Here is a 25,396-nt window from a genome sequence, read left to right as displayed (position 1 = left end):
GGTTTACTTTTAAGCCTTCTGAACTGTCCCTTTGGTTTCTCATGCCTTAGTGCAGCCCACACAAAATAGAGCTGGGCTGGTTGTCTGGAGAGACAGGGGATGGCTGCTGTTCCTCTGCGAAAGGAAACATCCAGCTCCTGGGACTCAAGTGACTGTGCCTCCATGTCTTCCAGGTGAATCCAGATGGGGATGGTCACACTGACCAGTCACATCACAGCCCTTCAATCTGTTGCCCAGGGGCAGCCTCACAGGCTTTGAAAGAAGTGGGGCACCCAGAGGAACACAGGGGATTTGATCCCCAGTCCAGAGGAGTTTTAATTCCTCTGGGTCAGATCTGATCTTGCTTTCAGGTGGTGTTTTTTCAGTTGATTTGAGGAGCACTGCCTGTTTCTTTTCCTTCAGCTGGGTTTTCAAAGGGTAGTAAAGCATTTGCCAAGGTGAGATCTAGGGGAGATTGTGGGCATATGTGGGTCTGTATTTCATAGGATCATAGAATGTCTTGGGTTGGAAGTGACTTTTAAAGGTCACCTAGTCCATTTCCTCATGAAGTGATACAGAATACAAGCTGATCTGGGTGCCTTGATATGTTTTCCATTGCCTTCGACTTCACCTTGGTATCTGTTTCCTTTCTTCATCAGGAAAATGGGAGTTACTGCCCCAGCGTGACCTGTCTCTAAGGTACAACAAAATAAAGACCACCTGTCCCACTCCCTCAGACACCTCCCAGTATGGATGGCTTGGTTGAGCAGAATAGTGTGCTAATGCACAATAAGATCACTGAAGCTGGGAAAAAGAATGGATTAATTAATACAAGGAACTTAGTAGCAGAGAGCCGAGATGGTCTGGTCTCTGTGTACCCGACCCCCCAGTACCAGAGCCACCGAGCAGGCAGCCTTTCCTCTCCGAGCTGCCTGGAGAACGGCAGGAATGACCCCGTGCAGCAGCTCCTGGACCCCAACATGCTGCAGCAGACGGTGGAGTCCCACTACCGCCCCAACATCATCCTCTACTCAGAGAACATGCTGCGCTCGTGGGGCGAGAGCATTGGCTCGGAGTGCTGCGAAACTACCTTCATTGAGGACCGCTCTCCCACCAAAGACAGCCTGGAGTACCCGGACAGCAAATTCATCGATCTCTCAGCTGATGACATCAAGATTCACACCCTCTCCTATGATGTGGATGAAGAGGAGGATTTCCAGGAGCTAGAGGTCAGACGTCATTCGGGATATGAGGGGAAGGCTGAGGGGGGGAGAGGGTATATTTGGGGTTAAGTGTTCAGCCTCTAAGAGCTGGTCTGCAAGGAATCAGCTGCTTTGGAAGCTGGTCTGCATAGGGTCAGCTGTATCACTCTCTCCTCCAGCCAGGACAGTGAGCTAAGATTCATCTTTATTTATTGGGTAAACTCCCAACTTCGTGGATACTAATGATGAAATTCCCACTGGCCCTAATGAAGATCAGTGTTTTCCTCCTGCCTCTGAAGGGGCTGGTCAGAAACTGAAGAAGACCTATGTGCTTAAATGCTGTGTAAGGTCAGGGCCAGGAGCATCTGTCCATGTACTTGGAGCTTGTCTTACTCAGCAGGCCATCACCTCTTACTTCGTCCTGACTTGAGCTGGGCATAAAGCAGATTGTTTTGCATATGGGCTCAAACACAAAACATTTCTGTCCCTGAATGAACATAAAATCAGAAGTCTCTGGGTTTCAATCTGCAAGGAATCCCATGCCTCTGAAATAAAATATTTTCATCTGATGGAGTGAAACACTTCATTAGATCCCAAACGCAATGTTTTCTTTTAGGCTCCCATGCTTCATTGATTGCTCATAGTAAAGTAAGATACATTTTGTTCTCAAAATGGGGAGACTATGGAAATAAACTTCATTCTTTCTCAAATGATGCATTTTTTACTTTAAAAAATCTTTTTGGTGTTGGCTGCAACCAGCTGCCCAAGTGCGTCACAGATTTGCATTTGCCAGTGTGTGCGGGAATGGAGAGTGAGCATAATGCTGCTGATACCCAAACTTTCTTCAGTGTTTGTCATAGACTCCTAACCTAGCAAAGACAGTTTGGTGTCTGGAGCAAAGTCATAGCTTCAACTTGAATGCCCAAGTTGAGATCGAGAGACTCTTTGCTCATGGCTTTCTGTTGCAGGGATTTTCTCCACTGAGACCTAACAAGTCCTAAAAACTCTTTTTTCATCTCTTGTAATAGCAGCGTCTCACTCTATGATCAGCACAGGGGCAACCCAACAAGAGCCTGCCTTCTCTTTTATTCTTTTTGCTCTCTGTATTGATAAGGTGGGAAGAGAGAGGTGTTTTTCCCAGCGTGTGCCAGTAATGCAGTGTTCAATGCCTCCGCAGGGAGACAAAAAGTTTCCCTCTGAGGCCTGTGAGGGTGTTAGCTCAAATCACACCCTTCTACAGCATTTCAAAATTGGCTGTGGGAAGTCTCGTTTTCTTAATCAAAACAAAATCCCTAGCTGCTGCCTTTTTGCCCTAGTTTCTCACATGCAGTAGTGATGCAAGTGACTGCAGCAGGCATGTAATTGCCTAATGGTGTTATTGACACATCTGGGCTGACATTTAGGCAACAAAGAAAAATGTCTCCCTCTTGTCAATCCAAATCCAGCAAGACCTTCTTTAGTCAGCTTTTGGAGAACAGGCTGACAAAGGCCAGGGAAAATAAGTGGAACAAGGGAAAAATATTTTTTACCAAAACTACTTTCCCTTTTCTTGGTGAGACTTTTAAGGTGCCTTTGCAATGCAGGGCCCTTGATCTGTGTGTCTCATCAAAGTGTTACTGTAGGAGCTTGATCAGCTTTTCATAGAGAAAATTTGTTTCTAGAATAGCACCTGTAGAACAAGGCCTGAGGAAAGTTCGTTCATCATTTCCCTCCCCAGATCTCAAGGGGAGAGAGGAGAGAATTTTTGCAAATTTTGGTACCATGCTGTGACAGTGTGTGCATCATTTTCCTTGGGTCCTCCTTCTTTCTGACCTGTTTCTCTGCACTGTAGCATCCCGAAGTCATACACATCCTTTCTTAAATTCATCTGGCACCAAGGATTCCCAGCCTATGGGATGTTACTTCCTTATCTTTGTGGGATGTTACTGTGCTAATAGAGAGGTATATGGACAGCTGTTCTGACCTACATGTACAAAGTGCTCAGAAGAGGACAATATTCAAAAAGTAAGCACCCATGTGTCTCCCTCTCATCTGTATATGGGTTTCTCCTCCACCTGGAGAGTGGAGCAAGGAAGGAGCAAAAAAGGCAAGGTCTGGGGAAGGACCTGCCTGACTGGAAACACATGCACTGCTGGAATTGCTAGAAGACTCTGCTTCTAGCCCAGCTTCAGTCTCCATCACTGGGCTACTTGGCTAACCTGATGCAGCGCCAAGATTTTCGCATTTCTCCATGCATCAGACCCAAATGATGAACCTGCTGAGCAGCTGCACTCAGCACGAGGGGGCTCAGCGTAAGGAGTAACTTCCATCCCAAATTCAGCAGGTGTAGGTGGTCATGCAGAAAAATGAGAAGGAGAGGAGAGATGAATTTGACAGCACAAGATCAGAAAAATGGTGACTGCTGTGCTGTGCTCTTCTGGTTCCCACGTGGACAGATGCTGTATCTCTGTGGCCAGATGTGAGGCCCTCCTGGGCTTGGCTAGTACAGAGGTTTATTAGAGGCACAGCTTCATGTTTTGAGACTTCAGGAGTGCAGCAAAAGTACTTGAGGACAGCAGTCACTGAATCAAATGAACCATGCCAGATCATTAGCTACATAAAAATTTGCCTATCTGTCCAAATGAGAAAAACAGCACCTGAATCACACAGCACAAGTCTGGCCCACTAGAAAGCTTTTTTTCCCACCACTTTCTGACAGGAAGCACATGCTTTTTTAAAATTACTGATAGACCTAGAGTGGGATGGAAAGGGTTAGTACCAGGACTCGGAGTAGAAGTTAAATGGAGAACAATGAGAGAGGGCAATACAGCAGAGGTGCAAGGTTTTGCTTCCCCACTGTGATAGCCTTGATGGATTTGATTCTGCCATCGAGAATGTGCAGCGTGTTGCTGAGTATTTTGGCGCACTGACTGTCATGCCACAGCTCACTGACAAATGGGAGCTGCTTAGTACAAGAGCAGGTCAGGGCGCAGTTCTTGTAAGGTTTTTTTTGTTGTAACACACCTGCTTTGGCACTTCTTTCTGGGGAAAACTCTAAAACTAGACATTTTTTGCAAGCACAAGCAAAGAGGGGAGCTTTGTGCAGAAGAGCTGTTTTGTCCTGAAAACTGAGGTCTACAAGGGCAAGGCAAGTGGATTCCCAACTCATTTTTCTCAGTAAAATGTCTTCTGGGAGACAGAGCAGTCCTGGGATTTTGAGTCGTTTCTCTTCCCCCACAGCTCTCTGGCACTGCCTGTCTTATTGCAGAGCACCTACCGAGGGGTTTTCAGGACTGGATATTTAGTCTCTTAGAAATGCAGAAATATCTAACTCATGCCTCCATGCAATACTTGCGGGAGTCCATGGGCGCATGAAGAAAATAGCTTTATTGCTTGCTGGTCAGTGTGTTTCTGCCAGGGTTTGATTTTCAAAGATAGCTGAGCTCTTGACAACCAGGAAGGTTGTTGTTCTGCTGCAGAAATCTTTGCCACAGAGAAAGTTTCTGAAAAAAAGAAAGCTATTTTGACTGACAGCAATTTCGTTTTGGTTTGAAGGGCTGACCCAGTCAGGCTGCAGGCGTTGCTGCTCTGTTACCTGTCATCCTTTTCAGGATGCATCTATCCAGCTCACCAGTGTCTCTGACAAGCTGCATAGAATGAGGTGCCTTCTTCCCTCCCCAAGCCCGAGGACTCCAAAGAACCTGGGAGATCCAGCAGAGGAGCAGAAGACATCCTAAGCAGGGTTCCTGTACATTGCTGGAACAATGTGGCCATGTTTAACTAAGTTATTTATTTATTTTTACCAGTAGTGTTTCTCAGGTCCTAGTGTAATTTTATTCAAACTGCCTACAAAAATTACATTTGTCCGGAGGGTAAAACATTTCTGAAACAGCTCTCATTTACATATACAGCCCCGCTTTGCTCCAGCAATTACCAGGCATGAAAGCGGAAGGCTGCACATTCTGTCAAATCTGTATACTTCTCTCTTCTGTGTGCATCCCTGAAATCAAATGATATCCTATTTAGGTATCTCTGGAATGCTTATAAATTTCTTATGAGTTCTTTACGCCACAACTAATGGACAGACAAGTTGTCAAATGTGGCGGCAGTGAAATATTACGTGAGTTGCTACCTGAAACACCCTCCTGTTAGAGTTCATGTGTAAATGCAGTGCCATCTTTTATCCAGAAACGTCATTTGTCATATTAGACTCCTGCTAGTTTTCCTCCTAACCCCTAGATAGATGGCTTATTTAGAGAAACCCAAGCTATTGATGGCAGCAAATTGAATTATTCATATGTGTCGCATAAAAGAATACATCTGAGCTCTCTCTTAAAACCCATTTTCTTTTTCCCAGCAACGTCTGAAACAGTCTCTGAAAATGAAATAAATAGAATGTTCTGGGGAGTGAAAGAAGAAAGGAAATGTAATGCTTTCAAGCTAAACCTTCCTTCTTTTCCCTACAAATTACTGGATACTGCTGTGAAACTCATCCCTTGGATGTGAACATGAAAGTGTAGAGGCAGAAGGTGGATCCTAAGCCATGTCCTATTCCATCTAAGCCCTCTTCTCACTGTTCCAAAATGCATCTCAGCCATGTCTCTTCTGCAACATGAAGACAAGGCCCTGGAAGGATTTATGCACTTCAAGCCTAACGACGTTGTATCATAGAATCATTTGGGTTGGAAAAGACCCTTAAGATCCTCAAGTCCAGCTGTTAATGTAGCAATGCAAGGTCCACCACTAAAACATGTCACTAAGCACCTCTTCTACATGTCTTCTAAATACCTCCAGGGACGGTGACTCAACCACCTCCCTGGAAAGCCTGTTCCAGTGCTTAACAACTCTTTCCATGAAGAAATTTTTCCTAATATCCAATTTAAACCTCTCCTGGCACAACCTGAGGCCTTTTCCTCTTGTCCTGTCACTTGTTACTTGGGAAAAGAGATTGACACCCACCTTGTTACAACCTCCTTTCAGGCAGTTGTAGAGAGCAATGAGGTGTCCCCTCAGCCTCCTTTTCTCCAGGCTGAACAACCCCAGTGCCCTCAGCTGCTCCTCACAGACTTGTTCTCAATATATGGATGCTTTCTCACAATGCTTCCAGACTGCACAGGCTTGGCTGGTCCTGCATTGCCCTGATAAGACCTGAACTGCTGTGTCCTCAGCCTCCCCTCGGAGTAGGTGTCCAGAAAGCATGTTTGGACCTGCCCTTAGGGAGCTGAGAATGGTGGGCTTCCCCCTCCAGAGTGCTCTGTAGCATGGGTGAAGAGGCAGTCTAGCCCAGACATGGGAGGCTGCAGCACAGATGACATCTGAGGCATTTCTTGCATGCCTTAGCTACTTGCTTGTACAGCCTTTTCCCTCAGGGTCCTGCACCTTGTATTCACTGATGAATAGACTGCTGGTCATTGCAGCACTCTTGGAAGGTGGGAAAAGAGTTGATTCTGCACCTGGGGAACTGAAGAAAATGATGTAATGATGCCCAAGCTTACCTAGGGATGTGTTGTGGATGTCACAAGCACTAGCAACGTGGTCTAGTGGGAGGTGTCCCTGCCCATGGCAGCGGGGTTGAAACTAGATGGCCTTTAAGGTCCTTTCCAACACAAACCATTCTATGATTCTACAATCTGGGAATGTCATTGTAGTTTCTTTTGTTCAATAGCACATGGTCAGAACACAGGAATATGGAATAAGGTCACAGGGAAATATGGAGGCGTTTGGGCTCTTAGAGTAGCCCATGTTTGTGCATTGTGTTAGTTTCTTTTGGGAACTCAGGTGGCATGCTAGTGGAGAACTCTGGAAGGACTGCACAAAACTGATTGGCGAAATGGTGGCAGATGCTTTGCAATGTAAATAAATCAAAACTAGTATATTTATGAACAAATAAACTAGTCCATGTGAACTCAAGGCTCAGCTTGTAACTGTGAGCTACAACTCAGGAAAGAGACTGTGGAGAAATCATTGTCAGTTCTGTGAAGTCCTACAGAACAGTGTGCAGGACAAGCCAATAAGTCAAGAAAATGTCAGGTATCTTAAAGAGCAGTACTGAGAACAAGATAGAGCTCTGACAGTATTTTGCCACTGAATTAAAGCTTGGTGCAGTCCACTTTTCTAAGTGGAGCAGGCAGTCGTGGTTCCCCACAGGAATCTGTAAACAGATATTAGAAGGAATTGGCAAAGTTTTTTCTTTCTAATACCTCTTACACAACAATTGTGAGTGCAGAGGGAGCACAAGGGATGGACTGCAAAGAGTTCAGGTTTGTGCCATGTCCTGCTGCTGCTGCTCTCAGAGGCAGAGCGCGGGGCTCAATGGGCCGTTGGTCTGACTCACAAGGACGCACTTTATGTCCTCAGATTCCTTTACAGACACATTATTAGCAGGTTACAAGAGTGATTACACTTCATTTGCATTTGATTTATTTTTCTCTCTTAAAGGAGAAGCCACTGGAGTCTGGTGATACTGAGCCCTGCCAAGGGATATTAAACTTTATCAGCCAGCCCTAGGTGAAGGGAGCATGGCTGAGAAGTCATCTTCAGCAGTCTCCAACTGCCCTCCTATGAATCTTGTTAGTAGTAACCAGGGCCCGGAGAAATTCCCAGCACTTCCCTGAGTTTTCAGACTGACACGATGCAGTTTTGTCCCTGGGTTCCAGCTTGTAAACGGCAGATCTGGATGAGTTGCGCGCTGTCATTTGCTGAAGGTGGGGATGGGGCACACTTCCTTCAGGACTGCACCACAAAGGAAGCTTTGTCAGCTCTGAAGAGAAAAGAAGAGCATCACGAAAGGCCACTGCACCTCCCCAGCCTGAGCAGGGCTCTTCCTGCCGAAATGGCTCAGCGAAGAGGGGGATCTCCCTAATCTTCCTCAACAGGTAGTGTTGAGAGCACCTGCTCTGCAGGGACCACCTGCTCTGCTCCTCCTGACAGGAACCTATGTGTCTGCAGATTGTGGAGATCTTCCTCTCCTTGAGCAGCAGCCCTAAAGTGATGCCAGGAAGAATAACATTGATGAAGTGAGCTGCCCTCACTGCAGCTTCACCCTTTTCCACAGCTGACAGCGTGAGCTGCTGAGAGCCACTTCTCTCTGGTGGCTGCTGGCCCACCTGCACTCTCACAAAGATTAGCGATATTTACTTTGTGGCTGTGATTACTGCTTTCCCAGAGAAAAAGTGTGATTAAGGAGACTGTGGCAGCTGGCCTGTTTAGTATGGACAGTTTATAGCTGTCTGCAGTAAGCCCCTTCCAGTGGAAATGTGCTGAATGCAAGTCACTGATAAGCCATAAGCAGACTGGCTGTGGGTGTCTAGAAACCATCACGAGAGAGCTGATCAGAATCCAGGGGGGCAGGAGGAAGAATGGGCTTGGATAGCTGCAGGGGGGTTTTTTGCCCCGATACATTTTGGTCTTGCAAGGTTATATATGAAAAGCTTTCCAAGCAAGGAGAGACCTCTGTGTGCCCATTCTGCAAGACCGAGAAGGAAATTTAGACTGCGAGTTGGGGAAACAAGAGGAATTGGACTAGGTCAGGATCAGTGGGTTATGGATCATTTAAATACCTTTAAAATTTAAGGGGAGCAAATGCAAAACTCAAAAAGTAAAAAGAAATAAACAAGCAGGCAAAGTAAATAAATAATGCATCACCAGGACAAAGAATCCATGATGGCAACAGGTTTTAGACACATGACTTTTTAAGTAAGCATCAGCCAGATGCTGCTCAGTGACAAGCAAGTAGGATGAAGCAGAGCAGTGATAAACTACAGCCCTTGTGGTTTATCCATCCAGCAAGCTGCCTTTGATGCCAGCTGTGTTTAGGTGAGCTCAGACTGCTTACTGAGGAGCAAAGGGATGCAGAGTGGTAGTCAGAATAGGGCATCACATTTAACTGCATTACTGAAACAGGCATTGTGTGGAGGGAAACAGAGCATGTATTATCTTACGGTTGCATCATGTGTTGGTCTTTGTCAAAAACAGACCACTGGACCATCTGGATTTGAAGCAGATCCCACGGGGCCATACTAGAAATTAATTTTGTGTGCAGTGTGTGCGTGTTGCTGAATTGGTTGTTTTGAAGGAAAAAAAGAGTAATACCAAAAGGGGCTGTTTTCTGCATATGCATCACAGGCTGCTGGCAGCTGTGGTTCACAGCAGACCTTGTTGTCTGACTTCTCCAGTGTGCTTAGAGTTTTAATACTGGAAGCGGATATGTGACCATCAAGTCCAGCCTCTGGTATGTCACAGGCAGCCCTAGACAGGCTATCTGCAGAACCTCGATTCACTCATAATGCCTCGGATGAGGTAAAGCATATAGCTTTTAGAGATGGCTAGCCTCAATTTAAGAAGGGGCTTTGTGTAACAGAAAATCCATTACAGCTCCAGTAAAGCATCCATCACCATCTCTGTTAAAAATCTGCACCTTGTGTCTGCTCTTCATCTGTTCTGCTTTCAGTCGCCGGGGTTTCTTCTGCTTTTCTGCCAAATAAAAGAGCTGTCTCTGATCAGAAATTATCTACTCATGCAGGCACTCAGAGACTGTGATGAAATTGCATCTTAAATTTATCTTACAAGTGAAGTTGGCTTCTCTGCTTTTGTCCTGTGTAGATGATTTCCTGTAGCATGACGCATGTGCCTGGCTTCTGATTCCTGATTTCTCCAACATACTTGGGAAATGGTGGTACCAGAACTGGGCCCATTATGTACATGCCTGTAGCACTGTATGTTTCCTTCCCTCTCTGTGGATCACTTTCATTCCTCCAGTGGTGAAGCATAGGGGAGGTTTATTTTCAGCTTGCTCTGGACTGAACACTCTGGTCTAGCGGTCTAAGGCTTGCTGCCTTGTGAAACATGGTCTGAAGAGCAGACCCTGCATTCAGCCGTGTACCAACAGCCTTGCTCTGTGCTAGGTGATTCCTGCTCCCAAGATATGGTCCTTTCAGGAATGGGGTGTTGGCGGAGAGACAGAGGAGTGAGAATATGTGAAGACACCAAGGTCAGTGAAGAAGCAGAGGACGATGTGCTCCAGGTGCCAGAGCAGAGATTCCCTTGTGAAGATCATGTTGAGGTAGGCTGTCCTGCTGCAGCCCATGGAGGTGACAGGGTGTCCACCTGTAGCCCATGGAGAACCCCATGCCGGAGTTGGTGGAAGCCTGAAGGGGGCTGTGACCCTGTGGGAAGCCCACGCTGGAGCAGGTTGGCTGGCAGGGCTTTTGTGATGCTGCAGGGGACTTGTGCTGGAGCAGTTTCCCTTTGAAGGACTGCACCCCATGGAGAGACTCACGTTGGGGCAGTTTGTCAAGAACTGTCTCTCGTGAGAGGAGTCGTGTTGGAGAAAGTGTGTGAAGATCGTTTCCTGTGAGAGGGTCCCCACAATGGCCCAGGGGACGAGTGAGGAGTCCTCCCCTGGAGGAAGAAGCAGCGGTGGAGACAACACTGGATGAACTGACCCCAACCTCCATTCCCTTTCCCCCTGCACCACTCACAGAAAGGATGTGGATAAACTGGGATTGATGTTAAACCCAGGAAGAAGGGAGGAGTGAGGGGAAGGTGTTTTTAAGATCTGCTTTCATTTTTTGTTACTCTTCTCTGATTTGTTTGTTAATAAATTTGATTAATTTCCCCAAAATCGAGTCTGTTTTGGCCGGAATGGTAGCTGCAAGTAATCTCCCAGTCCTTATCTCAAACCATGGGCCCTTTGTTATATTTTCTCCCCCTGTCTGGCTGAGAATGGGAGGTGATAGAGCAGCTGTGGTGGGTACCTGGCCACCAGCCAGGGTTAAACCTTTGCAGTAATTCAGTATCCCATATCAAATACTCTCTTCTCTTCCACACTTCTTTGGTGAGGAAGCATCACTATCAGCTGAAGTAGCTAGCTGAATTTCACAGACTAAAATTCCTTGATGTTTCAGCTTAATTCTATCACTCTCCAGGATGACCATGTTTGTGATTTTGTTCAAGGCTGACTTCTTGCACAGGTCATTTGGGAAGTGTCAGAAGCAGTCCCCTTGAATACAGAAGTCAAGGGTTCCTACTGAATTGTGTAGCACCCAAATTCCAGCTGCTGCAAAATCCCAGGTGCTCTGGGGCTGGGAAGTGGACACCTCGCTTTTCCCAGAAAGGTTCATTCCTCCTCTTCATCTTTTGTCACATCCCCACGTTCTGGAGAAATATGATTTATGTCCTGCCCACATCACCTGTGCCTGATGCATTTTAGGGTTGCAGAGATGTGCACCATTGGAAAACACGCACAAATAAGACGTAGTCAGAGATCCATGTGGTTCACCTAGTGAAAGCCTGCCCTCTGATGGTGTCACCTAGACCACTGGGGAAAGAGATCGTTGTTTGCAGTAGAGAGGCAGCCAGGTCCCCTGTGGACAAATACTAGTAATCACCCTGTAAGAAACTTTTGCGATGTCAGGGTTGCTGCAGCTTGACCACGGGCAGTGTGGGCAGGTGCTACTGCCTACATGTTGTAAATATGGTGGAATCTCATTGCTGCTGGAGCAGCTCGTGTTTTTTTCTCTTTCAGCTTTTGCTACCTTGGTTCCTCATGCGTAGGTTTCTTTGTCACTTTGTCCTCAATGGGTAATGCCCAACTGTCATTCCTCTGGCCACCTGAGCAGTGACCTCCCAGAAGACTGTCTTTTGAGTTGGGAAGTGCAGAGCACCCAATGGTTACAGCTTCTTCTGCGTTAGATACATGACGTTCTGTTTCTAAAGTGCCAACCCACACAGGTTCATCCTGATTCGTCTGGCTAGAGAGTCACTTTCTTTCATTCATGAGAGATAAACATGTAAAATGGGCCCTTTTCTGCTCCTTGCAGTGATTTCCAAAATCTCTCATCGTTCCTTATTCCTTGCTTTCGAGTTCATGCAATAGTGATGAAGGCTGTGACACAGCTGGTGAATGGAGGTTTCTCTTGTGTTTGTAGGGACGACAGCTGCGCTGTGCATGCAGTGGGACAGAAAAAGAGTGATGACTTTGTGATGCTGGCTGGGGTGGCTTCCCCAGGCATTGGTGCTGACAGGGCAGCTTCAGTCCCAGCCTGCATCTTGCAGAGATCACCCTGCCTCACATCTGTGCTCTCGCTACTCCCCTTGACTTTGGTGCAGACACAAGGGTTTGGGTCTTTCAGCCTCCCTCCAGGATGCTCCTGAAACACGGGGTTAGTGCCCTGGTGAGCATTTCAGCAGGGCAGGGAGGGACATGTGCCACAGCCACAGCTGTCACCAGAAGCCTTCTACCAAGAGGGCTGGAGGCCTGTCTTGATGTTGAGGAATTGTCCTGGTGTGACTGGGGAGAGGTTCATGGGCAGATGATCACAGCCTTGGCCCATGGCAGAGGAGAAATAGTGACAGCATTAACCAGCACCTCTGTATTTCTCTCTCGCTTCCTATTCCAGAGCGATTACTCAAGTGACACCGAAAGCGAAGACAATTTCCTGATGATGCCACCAAGAGATCATCTCGGCCTCACTGTGTTCTCCATGCTCTGCTGCTTCTGGCCATTGGGGATTGCTGCTTTTTACCTGTCTCATGAGGTAATGTTAAAATGTCTCCTGTTAATTCAGAGTTTTGCATCCACGGAGTAACCAGCATCCACACCAGCAAGGAAAGTTCACAAAAACTCACAAAAGTTAAAAAAATTTGGGCAGGAGGTGGAAGGTGGTTAAACAGGGTAGTGTGTTCCCTACCTTTGATATGTCTCTGTGATAGTGGTGGTTGTCTTGTGGGATACTTTGCTGAGGGAGGAGTCCACAAAATATTTTTGGTTTTAGATGACAATGCTCAGACTCTATGTCCAGCAAGGGTTTTTCTGTGGACATGATTTCTGAGTGGAAAACACCCTTGCTATCTCAAACACTTGGATCTCCCATTTAGGAGAATTTCTCCAGTAGGAAAACTGACCTACTGGTTCCCAAGCTGATCATCTGGAGAAGAAAACAATGTCCTTCCGGGAAGAGAAAAATAATTTCAGTTCTGCAGAAGTGTATTTAGTGTCCCCCTGAAAAATTGCCTAGTCTCTTCTTTGTGTCCAATTTTAATATGGAAATATTTTTTACCAGAGAAGTGACAGTGTTTTGGTTTGTTTCCTTCGTGAGGCAGACTGTCTGGTTTCCAGCCTGTGCCTAACTGAACAATCACCTCATGCCCCATCATTTGTTTCGACAAGTATGTCTTCGTAAGTGCCTGCAGAGTAATTATTGAGTTTCTCAGCATGGCAGATAATGTAACGTGACAGAAAAGGAGTCTACAGTGACTGCAAGGAAACGCTCACTTATGTTTCTATCTACTGGTGGTAGGCATGGCTATTACAGACTACAGTCTGTACTCTACAGCACCAAAATCACTCACCTTCTTGCTTGTCTTTCTAATCTGCCTGCTCTAACCATATACCAGCACTGGGTGTTTGCCAAGCCAAGAGCAGGAACCTCAGCTCTGAAAAATCCTGGGGTTTAGTATCAAAGAAAGAGATAAAACACTACTATTTTTTTGTTTTGAATGAAGTGTCTTACCATTGAACTTGGAACTCTGAAACAATTAGTGTGTCCAGTGGAAAACAGCAAGTTTCCTTGTGGAGTGCTATTGATTTCTCAAATTTGGGTCAAGGAATTTGCCTGATGACAGTGACAATAAGCATTGGATAGGATCTGAATGTACTTTAGTATCCCCCTATTGGGTCCTTCAGGCAGAGCTATTCAGCAGCACTTCCAATGGCCACGTCTCTTCACACATGTGGACTAGGCAGGTTTTTCACCAATGCTGCAGGGTTAGGAGTTTGTCACCATTAGCAGCGAGTTTGCGAGTTTTGCTGGGGGAAATAGGGGTCTCATTAATTTCCTGCAGTAGAGTTCCTTCAGGAGGCCTAGGGATTGCCAACTAGTTTTATCTGAGCAATGAAATCACAGCACAGTCCAATAAATGCAAAACAAACAACATCATTACGTCCTAAAAAGCAGTATGGCTGAGAAGCTCAACGTGCTGAGACCCAAACGACAGGATACGCACATTAGCCGTGAACTGATCCCAGGGGCCAGCACGAATCCGTAAGACCTTGCACTCCTCAATGGGAGCATAAGAAAGGTGGAAAAGGCAAAACGAAGGCAGGGAAAGATGGCAGCAATACTGTGCTGAAGGATCTGGGCACTGGAAAATGGAAACTTGGGTGTTTGGTTTGTCATAATGATGTGATGGATTTAGCCACAGCTGAATGTGGCAGCCTAAAACCAGGAGCTGTCAGGAAGAAAGGTCAGGCAGGTGCTTTGCTTTTCTTAGGTTGAGAGACAGTAAAATAATCAATGATAGCTGACCCCTTGGATGCACCAAGGCAAGCTGTGGCTAAATCCAGACAGAAGGAAGGACTGTGTTTCTCAGTAATTTTGCATTTCGACTTTTGTTTTTGCACTGAAAGTAGAAATCTTTTCATCTCTCCCCACTAAAAAATGATCAATAATACCATCACCCCTGAATGCTCCTTTCCTCCAGTCTCTCCTCTTAGTTTTCTGTTCGTAACAGCTGAATCAGCTGAGAACTCATTTCCCCAATTGCTTGCAAAAAGATATCCAAATCCTGCTCATCCCAGTCCAGCACAGGCACATCAGTCTGTCTGCTCCCCGAGTTCCCTGGCAGGTACCTTGGCTGCCTGCCTTCCCTTCCAGCGGGTCTATCACAGCCCTGAGAAACCACAAGCCTCCACTGAAACTGGCTCTTCTGCAAAACCCCACATCCAACAAACTGGTATTTTCCAGTGGAAAAAAAGAAAGTAAAATTAAGGCCAAAACCTCCCGTGGCTGAGAACTGGCTGAAACAGCTGGTATAAACCACTGAAATCCTGCTCACAGCCAAGCTAATACCAACAGTGGTATCAACTCATACTTTGGAGCTTAAATCATTCAGAATGATGTGGTACTACATGTGAGGTAGTAAAACATTATGTCCTATTAGCATGTGATTTCTATTTATATAGGTCTTTTAATTTAAACTCCTAATTAACATCTGAGATCTATTATTAACACAAAAAGGTAGTCTAACATTCACCATCCTTTATCAAAAGTCAGAACTGCAACTTAACATCAACACTTGGTACTTACATCCCAACTTGTTTTTTGCAGTTGCTTAAGCTCTTGAAAATTTCATGTTTTCAGAAGTCTCCTGAGTAGTTCTGCTAAAAAGTCTGTGTCTAGGAAAAATTCTGTAACATGTAGGAACGTCAAAGTTGGTGGATGGGCTTATTGTACCAGATTTTAGCACTTGTGGTGAACATTTTTTTAAAAAAAACAATGGTCTCCTTTAGGTGTGCAGCACATTTACAGATGAAGGCCTGATTTGCAGAAGATATATTTGCAGTACAGCTCAGTCCAAAGGGACAGGTGCTTTCAGTCTATTCCTGCAGCAGCTGGCAGTACATTTATGCTGCATATGTCTATGTCATGATGCAGAAGGGTGATACAAGGATGGATGGGTTAAGGTTTCAGAGGTGGCCTCTACAAACAGAATGATTTAACTTTTCCATGTGGTCCATAAAAGCAATGTGCTTCCTGCATGGGCTATTTCTGCTCTGTGTGTGCTCACTGTTTCCACCAAGGCTCTGGCCAGTGTGTTGCTGACTCAGGGCTTCTCGGAGACTGCCTGGATCGAACAATGCAACTGTGCATCCGTCTGCATGACGGAAATGAAAACATGCATCAAGCTTAGCTGAGCCAGCAGTGTATTCAGAAAACAAACTCTAGGAAAGCGAGCCCCATTCCTTTCCATTGGACTATCCAATTTACAGGAGTAGGGCATCACTTGGTGATCTTCCTATCCCAAGCAATGCTGAGAGTCTCTGCTTTTCATCATCCCTCAGTTAAAACCGAGAGCGTGAGGCCATCGCTGTATTGTATACTTGCTCATTTACTTTATTCTGTTTTGATCTGTGTTTTCCTTCCCACAAGAGACTTATACCCACTGCCAGCAGTTGCCCAGTCCTGCTCTGTCTCTGAGCTACCAGTAAATCACTGTCGGGACTGGGCCGTTGTCTTCCCATGTAACCTCTCTTCCATCACGCTTGCTTCTTTGGACTATGAGACCAGGATGTGACTCCCATGGCCCAACAGGAACAAGGTGTCCTCCTGGCCATGCTGATGTCATGCTGGCGTCACGCTATGTCGTGCCCAGCGCCTGAGCCATCACAGCTAAAATACGGGGGCTTTGTACACATCAGCTATTTGGGTGACATATCCAGGGGCCACTCTTTTAAGGTAACCTCTCAGGAAGGATAATGTCTCTGAGTACCTGATTTTTAACCTTAGGTATTTTTTATTGGCTAATTTTGCACTTCTCTACAAACAGGGCATATGAGTTTTTAGGCTCGCAATTTTTTTGGGTTAGCTGCTTTGCAAACAGCTTATAGCTGGAGTCTGAAGGGCTCAGTCAGAGGGTTTTTGTGCAGTTTGCAGGAAAGCCTTTGCAGAGGAAAATGTGAATGTCATATACATTTTACCATAAAACCCTCCTCCAGAAGTAGGGTCTGGTAAAAAGCCCAACTCATTATGTTGGTGAGGTTTTTTAAGTCTCCAACCTCTGGTGTCATGCAGGTACCTCAGTTTTCATTTTCACAGAAGTTTTTAGCTTTGTAGATTTTAGGCAAGTTAGAATCTTCATAAGTCAGAGAAAGTAGTTTTAAAAAATTTTTGTCTTATCAAGTTTACTATTAATCCTGTCAGATGATTTATCGGCGCCTGTCAGGATTTCTGCTTGGTGGAGAGTAGACAATCCTGCAAGGTCTTTTTGTCTGAATCCTCTTTTTCTCCCTGTGTTTATTTTTAGGAAAGAGAGCAATACCATATCACGCATTTCTTTCTCTCCTGTAAAAAAGAAATTCAGTATCAGAGCCTTAAGTCTATGCTGGCGTGAATGAACTTCCCTTTGTACTCGCTCTTTTGTGCAATGTAGGTGAACCTGTGGAGCCCTTCACCCCCAGCATGTCCCCACCAAAGCCCCCAAGAAATGCCATCTGCTCCAGACAGGAACAAGGGTATGGACGACACCTCTATCCAGCTTCCGTGCAACCTCCATAGGTCTGTGTCAGGCTGGCACAGAAATACACCCCCAAAAATCCCTCTGGATGCTTCTCAGCGTGCTTAAGTGCGCCAAAGCTCCCGTTGGCACATGAGACCTGTCAGTCAGCAGACTGCAATCCAAGCACAAGAGAGCAGTTGCTTCCCATCTGCTGCACTTGCTCTGTGCTGCGATTACCTTCCTCACATGGTGATGGAGAGATGTGTGACCCTGTAATCGTTTCCCCAGCCCACGGATGGTTTGAGCAGGCACAGCTCCAAATACCAGTGGTCAGATTGCCTTTAAAGAAAAGTAAGGACTGTGCACTGGGTAGAAGGATTTTCTCTGCCTTTCATACAGACACGAGGCATACGGGATCAGGCAAAGAGGTACCTTGTCTTTCCTCGTGATAAATTCTGAAACATTTGGTTACTTTCTACCCAGTTTTCAGAGATAGAGGCTCTGAGAAAAAATTATTTTGACATGTTTCACTGGCCACTGAGGAGAAGAAAGAAATAACATTTGTATCCCCGCCAGGAGGAAGAGGACAGTATGAACTTGACCTTTACCAGGGACAAAAGATTAGGTGCTCAGCACAGACAAATGTGTTTCGCTTTCTTTGCTTTTCTGCATCAGATTTTGATGTCTAGCCACTACTTAAAGGACAGGGAAACATCAGCCAGGTGTTATCTGTTGTTTATTTGTTAGAAATGTGGCTCATAGTCGCTATCTCCACAAGGAAAACCGTGAGATAGGACAGCAGTGTGACATGCCACACTCCACCAAACTGGCTGGTGGTGTTGGTACAACCTTTTCATGCCCTACCAGCCCACTCTGTTTTCTTTTTTTCCCTCTCTGCCCCCCTTTTCTCCATCAGAAAACGTAATATTGTAGTTTATAAAAAATCACAGAGTCACACAAAATCACATCCTCAAGAAGCTGACATCCACCACCATGAGCATATGTACTGGTGGTGCTGCATCCTCTTGTATCTGAGATGGAAAGGCACAGTCAAAACCAAAGACCTGGTGTATTTTTCTTGTTATACGTGCAGTAGTAGGCCAAGGCGTAGACTTGCAGGACATGCTCACCAGCATTGCTGAAGCAATACTAGCACAGAGAGCAGGCTTTTGCATTTTCAAGAAAGTTGTTGATTTTTCAGTACTGTATCATTTCTTGGACTAAGTGGTGCTTGTACAAAAGAGCTGACTGTCAAAAGAAGATGAACTTTAACTTCCTTAAACATAACATGAAAAAGTCATTTTTTTGGTGTTTTTTGTCATGGACCAGGATACCGAATCACACAATCCTGCAATTGGACCTAGGCTGTTGCTCCATTGTAGTCTTTGAGCTGCAAAAGGTATCAGGAATGAGCCAAAATAAGTCAGAATGAGTTCCTCCTCACATGGAGCTGCAAAGGACTTTTGTTGCAGAAATTATCACAGCAAAGCTCTGTGCCAGTGTCTTGCTGAGATGACCAAGGGAGGTGTGGCTGCTGTCCTTGCATGAGAGCCCTGGCCCTGGGAGGTCCAATGCTCGCCAGGCTGTCACAGTTGCAAGGCTTATGGGTTCCTCTTGAGCCTGTTTCAGTCTTAACAGCTGATGAATATAGAATCTGCTTAGTTAATATTTATTATTTCTTGACATGTCAACTCTTCAGCTGGTGCGAATCACTCCTCCTGCTCACTTCTGTGTGGAAGATCTGGCTTTGCCAACTCTCTCTTACCAAAGAGGGGTGTAAGCCAGCGACTCACACGAAGGGTCAGGTCCATGACCAATGTCAGAAAAGTCTACACCTGCATGACATCATCCCTAGGTGCCTGTGGCCCTCAGACTCTCGTGTCACGGAGCTTAGCTTCTCGCTAGGACGAGCTGTGTGCTCTGGGCTTTTCTTCAGTGAGTAACACAGGAATAGCTGTGGAGGACTGGCATGTTAGTTTTCATGCCTGAAGTTTGGTGAGATATTTAAGCCATGGCAAACAAGGTTTTATATGAAGAAATGCAAGATGAATTGCTTGCAAAATGCTCATACAGATCTGCTTGCAAACTCTCTCTGTGTGAATGTATATCTGCACTCCTGTTAAAATATAGTGCTTGCAAGGACAACACTGCAAGATGACACCATAATTTTAGCTACCACAAGACAGCTGTCTTGTACTTGCATATGACTCTTCAGACGTACATAATTGTGCTTTGACTTGCGTCTATATGCAAGCCTAGGTCTGAGGAGCATGGCCTCTGCTGATGACTTTTAGCTGATGGATTTCACCCCTTGTCTACTTCATCCACTCAGGGGATTGGGACAGGGGCTGCCTGCATGTGACCCAGCCACCCTGTCCTTGTCACTTCTGTAGACATGGCTTATAATAACTTGGAGGTGCGTCTCCCTTGGGGGAGGGAGCAGCACAGGCTGAGCAGCGTGAGTCAGTCTGTGAGCAACAGACACAAGCCCAGTAAACTGCTGACCATGCATGCTCATTCAACACGGAGGTAGTCTGCCAGAGGAAAATACATCATGCCAGATCCAGTAGCCCTAGAGGGGCAAAGCTGCTGCCACTCCATGCCTGCAGGTCCAACCAGCAGCAAGGCTGAAGATGTGGTCCTGGCAGGCACACACACACACACAGAACACACATATACACCATGTAATCACATATTTATAGATACAGTTGGCCACACAGATCACAGAAGAACACTCAGAGCACTCAACAAATGCAGACAGCACTTGCAGCCTCACCCAAATGTTCTCCATCTGTGCAGGATGGAGATCCACTAGTGAGAATTATCTATCTATCTGTACATATGCACACACATCTGTGCAATGTGGAAACCTCTAGCACCTGTGCTCAGGTACCTAGTCTTCCCAGTAGCAAGAGTAAGGATCCCTTAGCCTTGCTAAGAAGGAGTGAAGGGCATCAAGGAACTGGAAATATGCTGTGCTGAATGAGGAATCTGAAAGTGGGAGAGAGTTTGTGACAGTCAGAGTTAATTTAGGAGCATGGCATGGAATGCAGTAGCTTGGGTAGGGCCAGCTTAGTCCCCCAGGTAGATCTGCTTGAAGAAAGGCAGGTTAGAGATTTCCCCTGTTAAAAAGTATTAAATGTAAGATGAGATGAATACTGAGAGGGGCTTTCTCTGCCACTCTGGCACACACATGGGCATGTTCATGAGGCAGGTGATTGCAGCTGTGGGCACTAAAGAAATTGGTATGACATTTCCATCCCAACTAGGACAGTTTTATGTGATGCTGGATCTCTCCCTTGACACCAGGTGTTTCTGTGAAGGCTCAGAGTGAAAGGCAAAGCCTTGGAGGATAATGCCACAGGCAGCAGAACCCATGGGGCATGCAGAGGATGTGCACAGCCAGGGTATGGACAAGGCTGTATTCATGAGGGCTGGTCTGCAGAAGGACACTGCTGGCTGCTTGTCCACCTTCCTCTCCTTGCTCCCATCAGGTAGATGACAGATATGCCAAGTGAAGGATTGTGATGAATGCTGAACAGCACAGTCTGTACCACTGTAAAATAACATAGCTCAACCATAATACAGAGAGAAACTACCCGCTGAGATAGCCTGGAATGTATGTCACTGTGTGAGAGTTCTAGGTCTTTTTGTCTTGGAAGAGCAGCTATGAAATGGATGTCCCTGGCCCCCGATTACAGACATTTGGGTGTCAACCCTTGGCTTTGCAAAGAGCTCATCGCATGGTTCAAAGGTTTGCAACTTCTGTCAGAGGAGAGGGAAAGCCTAGTCCTGTAGCGAGCGGCAGAGGATGTCTCCTGGCACTTTGGTTCCCTAGGATCCGCCTCAGACCATGATGGACAATATGAAGTGAGGTTTATTAACTTCCAGCATCCTTAATTTTCTGCTTTCCAGGAGGAATTTGGCTCACAGCCAGTAGCTGAAGTGTGGGCAGACTTTGCTCATGTTGACTTTTCCCTTTGGGATAGAAGTCTCCTGAGGAGAGATGTTTGTACACACAAGAAAATGGCCATTTAGAGTGCATTGTGTATCAGCAGCTGATGATTTCAGTGTACTGTGGATTAGGTCTCAGGCCAGGGAACTTTATAAGTGTCTTGTATAATTTCCTCTTCATTCTTCTTGTCCTTTTGATCTTGTGGCCAAATTTCCAAGTCACGAACTGCAGCTACTAAAAGGGATTAGATTAATGAATGGTCTGATTGCTTTAGCCCTTAAGCTAATTTTAAAGAATTAGAAAGGTACCTGGCAAATAACATTGCCTGGAGAGTTTAATTCATTACGTAGGTGTTTAATTACAAGGAAGTTTTGAGACAGAAGAGAGTCCAGCTCAAAAGGTTTGAAGAGATGAGGGGTCCTTTTTATGAGCAAGAACATCTTGCACAATGGCAAACTTAGTACACGAATTGTTCTGTTCCAGACATTTATGCCTCGCACATTATGCTGAGCCAAACAGAGACTAGAGGTGTATCAATACAGTCATGCTCCAAAGGTATAAAACATTATTTCCTCCTGGCATCCTCTTTTCATCCTGCTGTTACTTTTTGTTGCTGTATCTATTGACTCATTATATCACAGACTTACAAGGCAGTGAGGGTTGTTTCAGTGCAGAATAATGCATATTGAGCAGCTTGATGGCACGCCTACCATGAACGTCTAGTGTGTCTGTAATATTCACAAAACCATTCATATACTCTCTGATATAGGCATCTGAACAGTAGGGTAATAAATCTTCCACAGGGAGTTCAGGCCCCCTGACGTCTGGGTGATTCTCACTAAATTTAAACAATTTCTTAGTCTTAGGCAGCAGGGTTTTGGTGGGTTTTAGCTTAGACGGTGAGGGTGCATTTTGTTAGCAGGGACATGAAGGGGCTTTTGTTAGCAGTGCTCGCATGTCCCAGCTAAATACTTCATTTTTCACATCTGCAAACTTAGAGTGGCCAAGACAGATTATATTGCAGGAGAGGGCACGGAATGAGCCTGCTCCCAGTCCAAGAGAAAAGGAGGGCACATGATTTCGCATCTCACTAGTAGGTAGCCCTGCTGAAAGAGGCATGAGGAAAGAAGAAATCCATAGCAGACCTTGGAATGGATCATGGTCGTCATGTTCTGGCCATCCCAATGTCTGCTTCAGTCGTCAGAAAAGCCAAAAAGCTTTGAATGCTGCTTCTGAAGCCTGGCAACATGATGAAGATCCTCGCATCCAAGGTGGTAAATGATCTCCGTTGAATTCTCCCGTGGCAAGGAGAACAAAGCGTGTGTATAGAGTAGTTCTTTGGGTGCCTTTTATATAATAGGCCTTTCTTTTGTCTTGCGCTGTGATGGCATATTTTTTCCAGAACAAAAACAAATGAAAGGAGTCACACACATGTGAAGTTTAATGTATGCAGCAGTAAATGAATGGACGTTTTCAACAGCAAAGAAGGCTAACCTTCTACGGGTCTGCAGAATTCTCAGGTAATTTTTTCTTCTCAGAAATCAGCATCATGTGATAGAGACCCAGGGCTATATTCTAATCTTGAATAGCAGCTGTTCCAGTGAGGGCTACTGAATTACGACTTTGTTTGGATGCACAGCAAAGTGAATTTATCACTTTTGATTACAATCTACATATCTCTTTCAAATGGGTTGCAGAAAAACACTTTGAAGTGAAGACTTGAAGACTAGTAATGCCTGCCAGACAATTGTAACTCCTCGTTGAATTGACTGACTTCTCAGCAGTCGGAAAGAAATGAAGATTTTATATATTTATTTTGAGATGAACTACAAGAACCTTGTGGAAAGGAAAAGACCAGAACATACCTGCAGCTGTGCATTTTGTATCCAAAACTGGGCACTGCATTTTCACTAATAATAGCTATACTCTTCAGCCTAACATAAATACTGGATTATCCATCATATCAAAATACAAGTCTCAGGATAAAATATTTGAGGTAGGAAGGGAGAAGACTCTCTGTTTTCAGTGGAATAGCTTGCACCTCCCCAGTGGTTATGCGCTGAGGTTTTCCTCAAGGGCAAATGGTTGCTATAGCTGTCCCAGCAATGAGCCTATGGACTTTGTGACTGAGTGCAAGGGTTTCTTCAAGTGAAAACTAAAACATATAAGAGACCCTGGAAGTTAGCATAGTAAAAGACAAATTTCTGCTGCTGGCTCCAGTGGGACCTCTGTAAAGTTATGACTGGTGCCAACCAAAAAACCTTGAGAACCAACAAGACCAGCAAGAAATAAATCTGTCTCATTAAAGTAGATGGAAATATTGCACTTTGTTCTCATGACTCTGGACAAAATATTGAGCCCAGTAGCAACAGCTTTCCTTAGGCATCCACTAGAAATTTAGGCTGCCAGGGGCATACAGATGTACAGGTACTCTCATCCTTCAATAGGCCTGGCCTCAATCTGTAACAATCTTGACCCCACCTCTTACCAGTATTTGTGGTACCTGTTTTTGAGCTCGTTTTGTTTGTGCCTAAAACGGTTAAAATCCTTCTCTAAGAAGTGAAAGATTAGTTTAATTACCTGATATTATTGCGTTGTTCCCAAACACTCTTTGCTAATCTAAACAATAGCATTTGCTGGATGCTTTGCCTCCAGCTGTATCCACAGAGGTAGGTAGGACATTAAAATGCACCTGTCAAGACACATGATGTACAGTGGGTAACAAACCTAACATATTTTATGTGCTTGGGGGGAAGGATCCCTCCAACTTTTCCATAATGTGAAAACCTTCCTTCTTCTGTGCCAGTTTAGTATTGAAATACACTGATTATGGGCATGATGAGAAATGAGTTATGACATTTCCAGATCTTGGCATTTCTTGAATTATTTCCAAGAAGTATGAAAGAGTCAGGGTTGCTTAGGTGAATGCAAGTCCACACATGTTTACAGAGGGACTCATCTTCCTCCAAGATGAAAGAAAAGGGGTCACAGAGTTGGGAAGGAGAGGTGGAATTGGCAATCCCTGCTTGGCCCCATTCCTGATCCTGCCTTCCCCAGAGTGGGTGCTTTGCCATCATGAAGTCCAGGAGAATGTAATCAAGGATGCAACACAAACCAGCTGTTACCCAGAATTCCCAGGGCCTAGTCTGGAATATTGTGTCCAGTTTTGGGCCCCTCAGCTCAAGAGAGACAGGGAACTGCTGGAGAGAGTCCAGTGCAGAGCCACAGAGATGATGAAGGGAGTGGAACATCTCCCTTGTGAGGAGAGGCTGAGGGAGCCGGGTCTCTTTAGCTTGGAGAAGAGGAGGCTGAGGGGTGACCTCATTAATGTTTATAAATATGTCAAGGGGGAGTGTCAGGAGGACAGAGCCAGGCTCTTCTCTGTGATGTCCAATGACAGGACAAGGGGCAATGGGTACAAGCTGGAATATAGGAGGTTCCACAAAAACATTAGGAAAAACTTTTTCCCTGTGAGGGTGACAGAGCCCTGGCACAGGCTGCCCAGGGAGGTTGTGGAGTCTCCTTCTCTGGAGACTTTCAAACCCCACCTGGACACGTTCCTGTGTGACCTACTGTAGGGGATCCTGCTCTGGCAGGGGGGCTGGACTAGATGATCTTTTGAGGTCCCTTCCAACCCCTGACATTCTGTGAGTCTGTGATTCTGTGATTAGTCCCAAAGGTGGCCAACAACCGTCAGTGTCTATCCCAGCACCATAAGGTGTATCGCCACAAGGGACTTCTCCTTACAGCCACTGTCTCTGTCAAGAGCTGTAGAAACGTGATGGTGGGAACAGGAAAGACCAAATCTTTTCTTCCCAGTTCTGTTAAGGAAACCTGCTCTGGCTGGAATTCGGACTTTTTGTTGCTCAGTCATCTGATGAAGGGTCTCTAAAAGGAATCATGTCCTCCATGCACATCTAATAGTTGTGAAGGGGGGACCAACAGTTGGTGAAGAATTCCCTCTCCATAGTTCAGAGCTTACTTAGTAGCTGCTCCCAGCACTTCTTCACTACGGCAATGACATGCTGCAAAAGCTGAAGGTGGCTGATAACAGCAGAGAGAGTCACTTCCAAAACCTCCCAGGTGTAGTATCCCAGGAAATGGGATTTAGTGTCCAGAGACATGTGGGCCTTTGAACTAATTTAAATAGTAATTGTCTCAGCCTGGGATTTCTGGATTTCATTCAAGACGCCACACTCAGTAATTGTGCTGAATATGTCCTCATTCCTTGACCTTGTCACACAGATGGCATTGTTCTGAGCAGGTTTCTACAGACTACAAATAA

General features: G+C 45.5%; 1 protein-coding gene across 1 annotated transcript in view; it reads left to right on the top strand.

The window, feature by feature from the left end:
• Positions 1-642: 642 nt before the first annotated feature.
• SYNDIG1 (synapse differentiation inducing 1) overlaps positions 643-25,396 on the top strand; it is a 67,198-nt gene continuing 42,444 nt past the window's right edge. The window contains exons 1-2 of the mRNA XM_009864397.1: positions 643-1,208; positions 12,560-12,697. Of these exons, the coding sequence (XP_009862699.1) occupies positions 729-1,208; positions 12,560-12,697 (618 nt within the window). The 5' untranslated portion in view covers positions 643-728. The remainder of the gene's footprint in view (positions 1,209-12,559; positions 12,698-25,396) is intronic.

Source organism: Apaloderma vittatum, unplaced genomic scaffold (genome assembly GCF_000703405.1).
Source record: "Apaloderma vittatum isolate BGI_N311 unplaced genomic scaffold, ASM70340v1 scaffold2642, whole genome shotgun sequence".
NCBI classification, from domain to species: Eukaryota; Metazoa; Chordata; class Aves; order Trogoniformes; family Trogonidae; genus Apaloderma; species Apaloderma vittatum.
The sequence above is the reverse complement of the archived record's forward strand: the minus strand, read 5'-3'. Positions and strand labels throughout refer to the sequence as shown.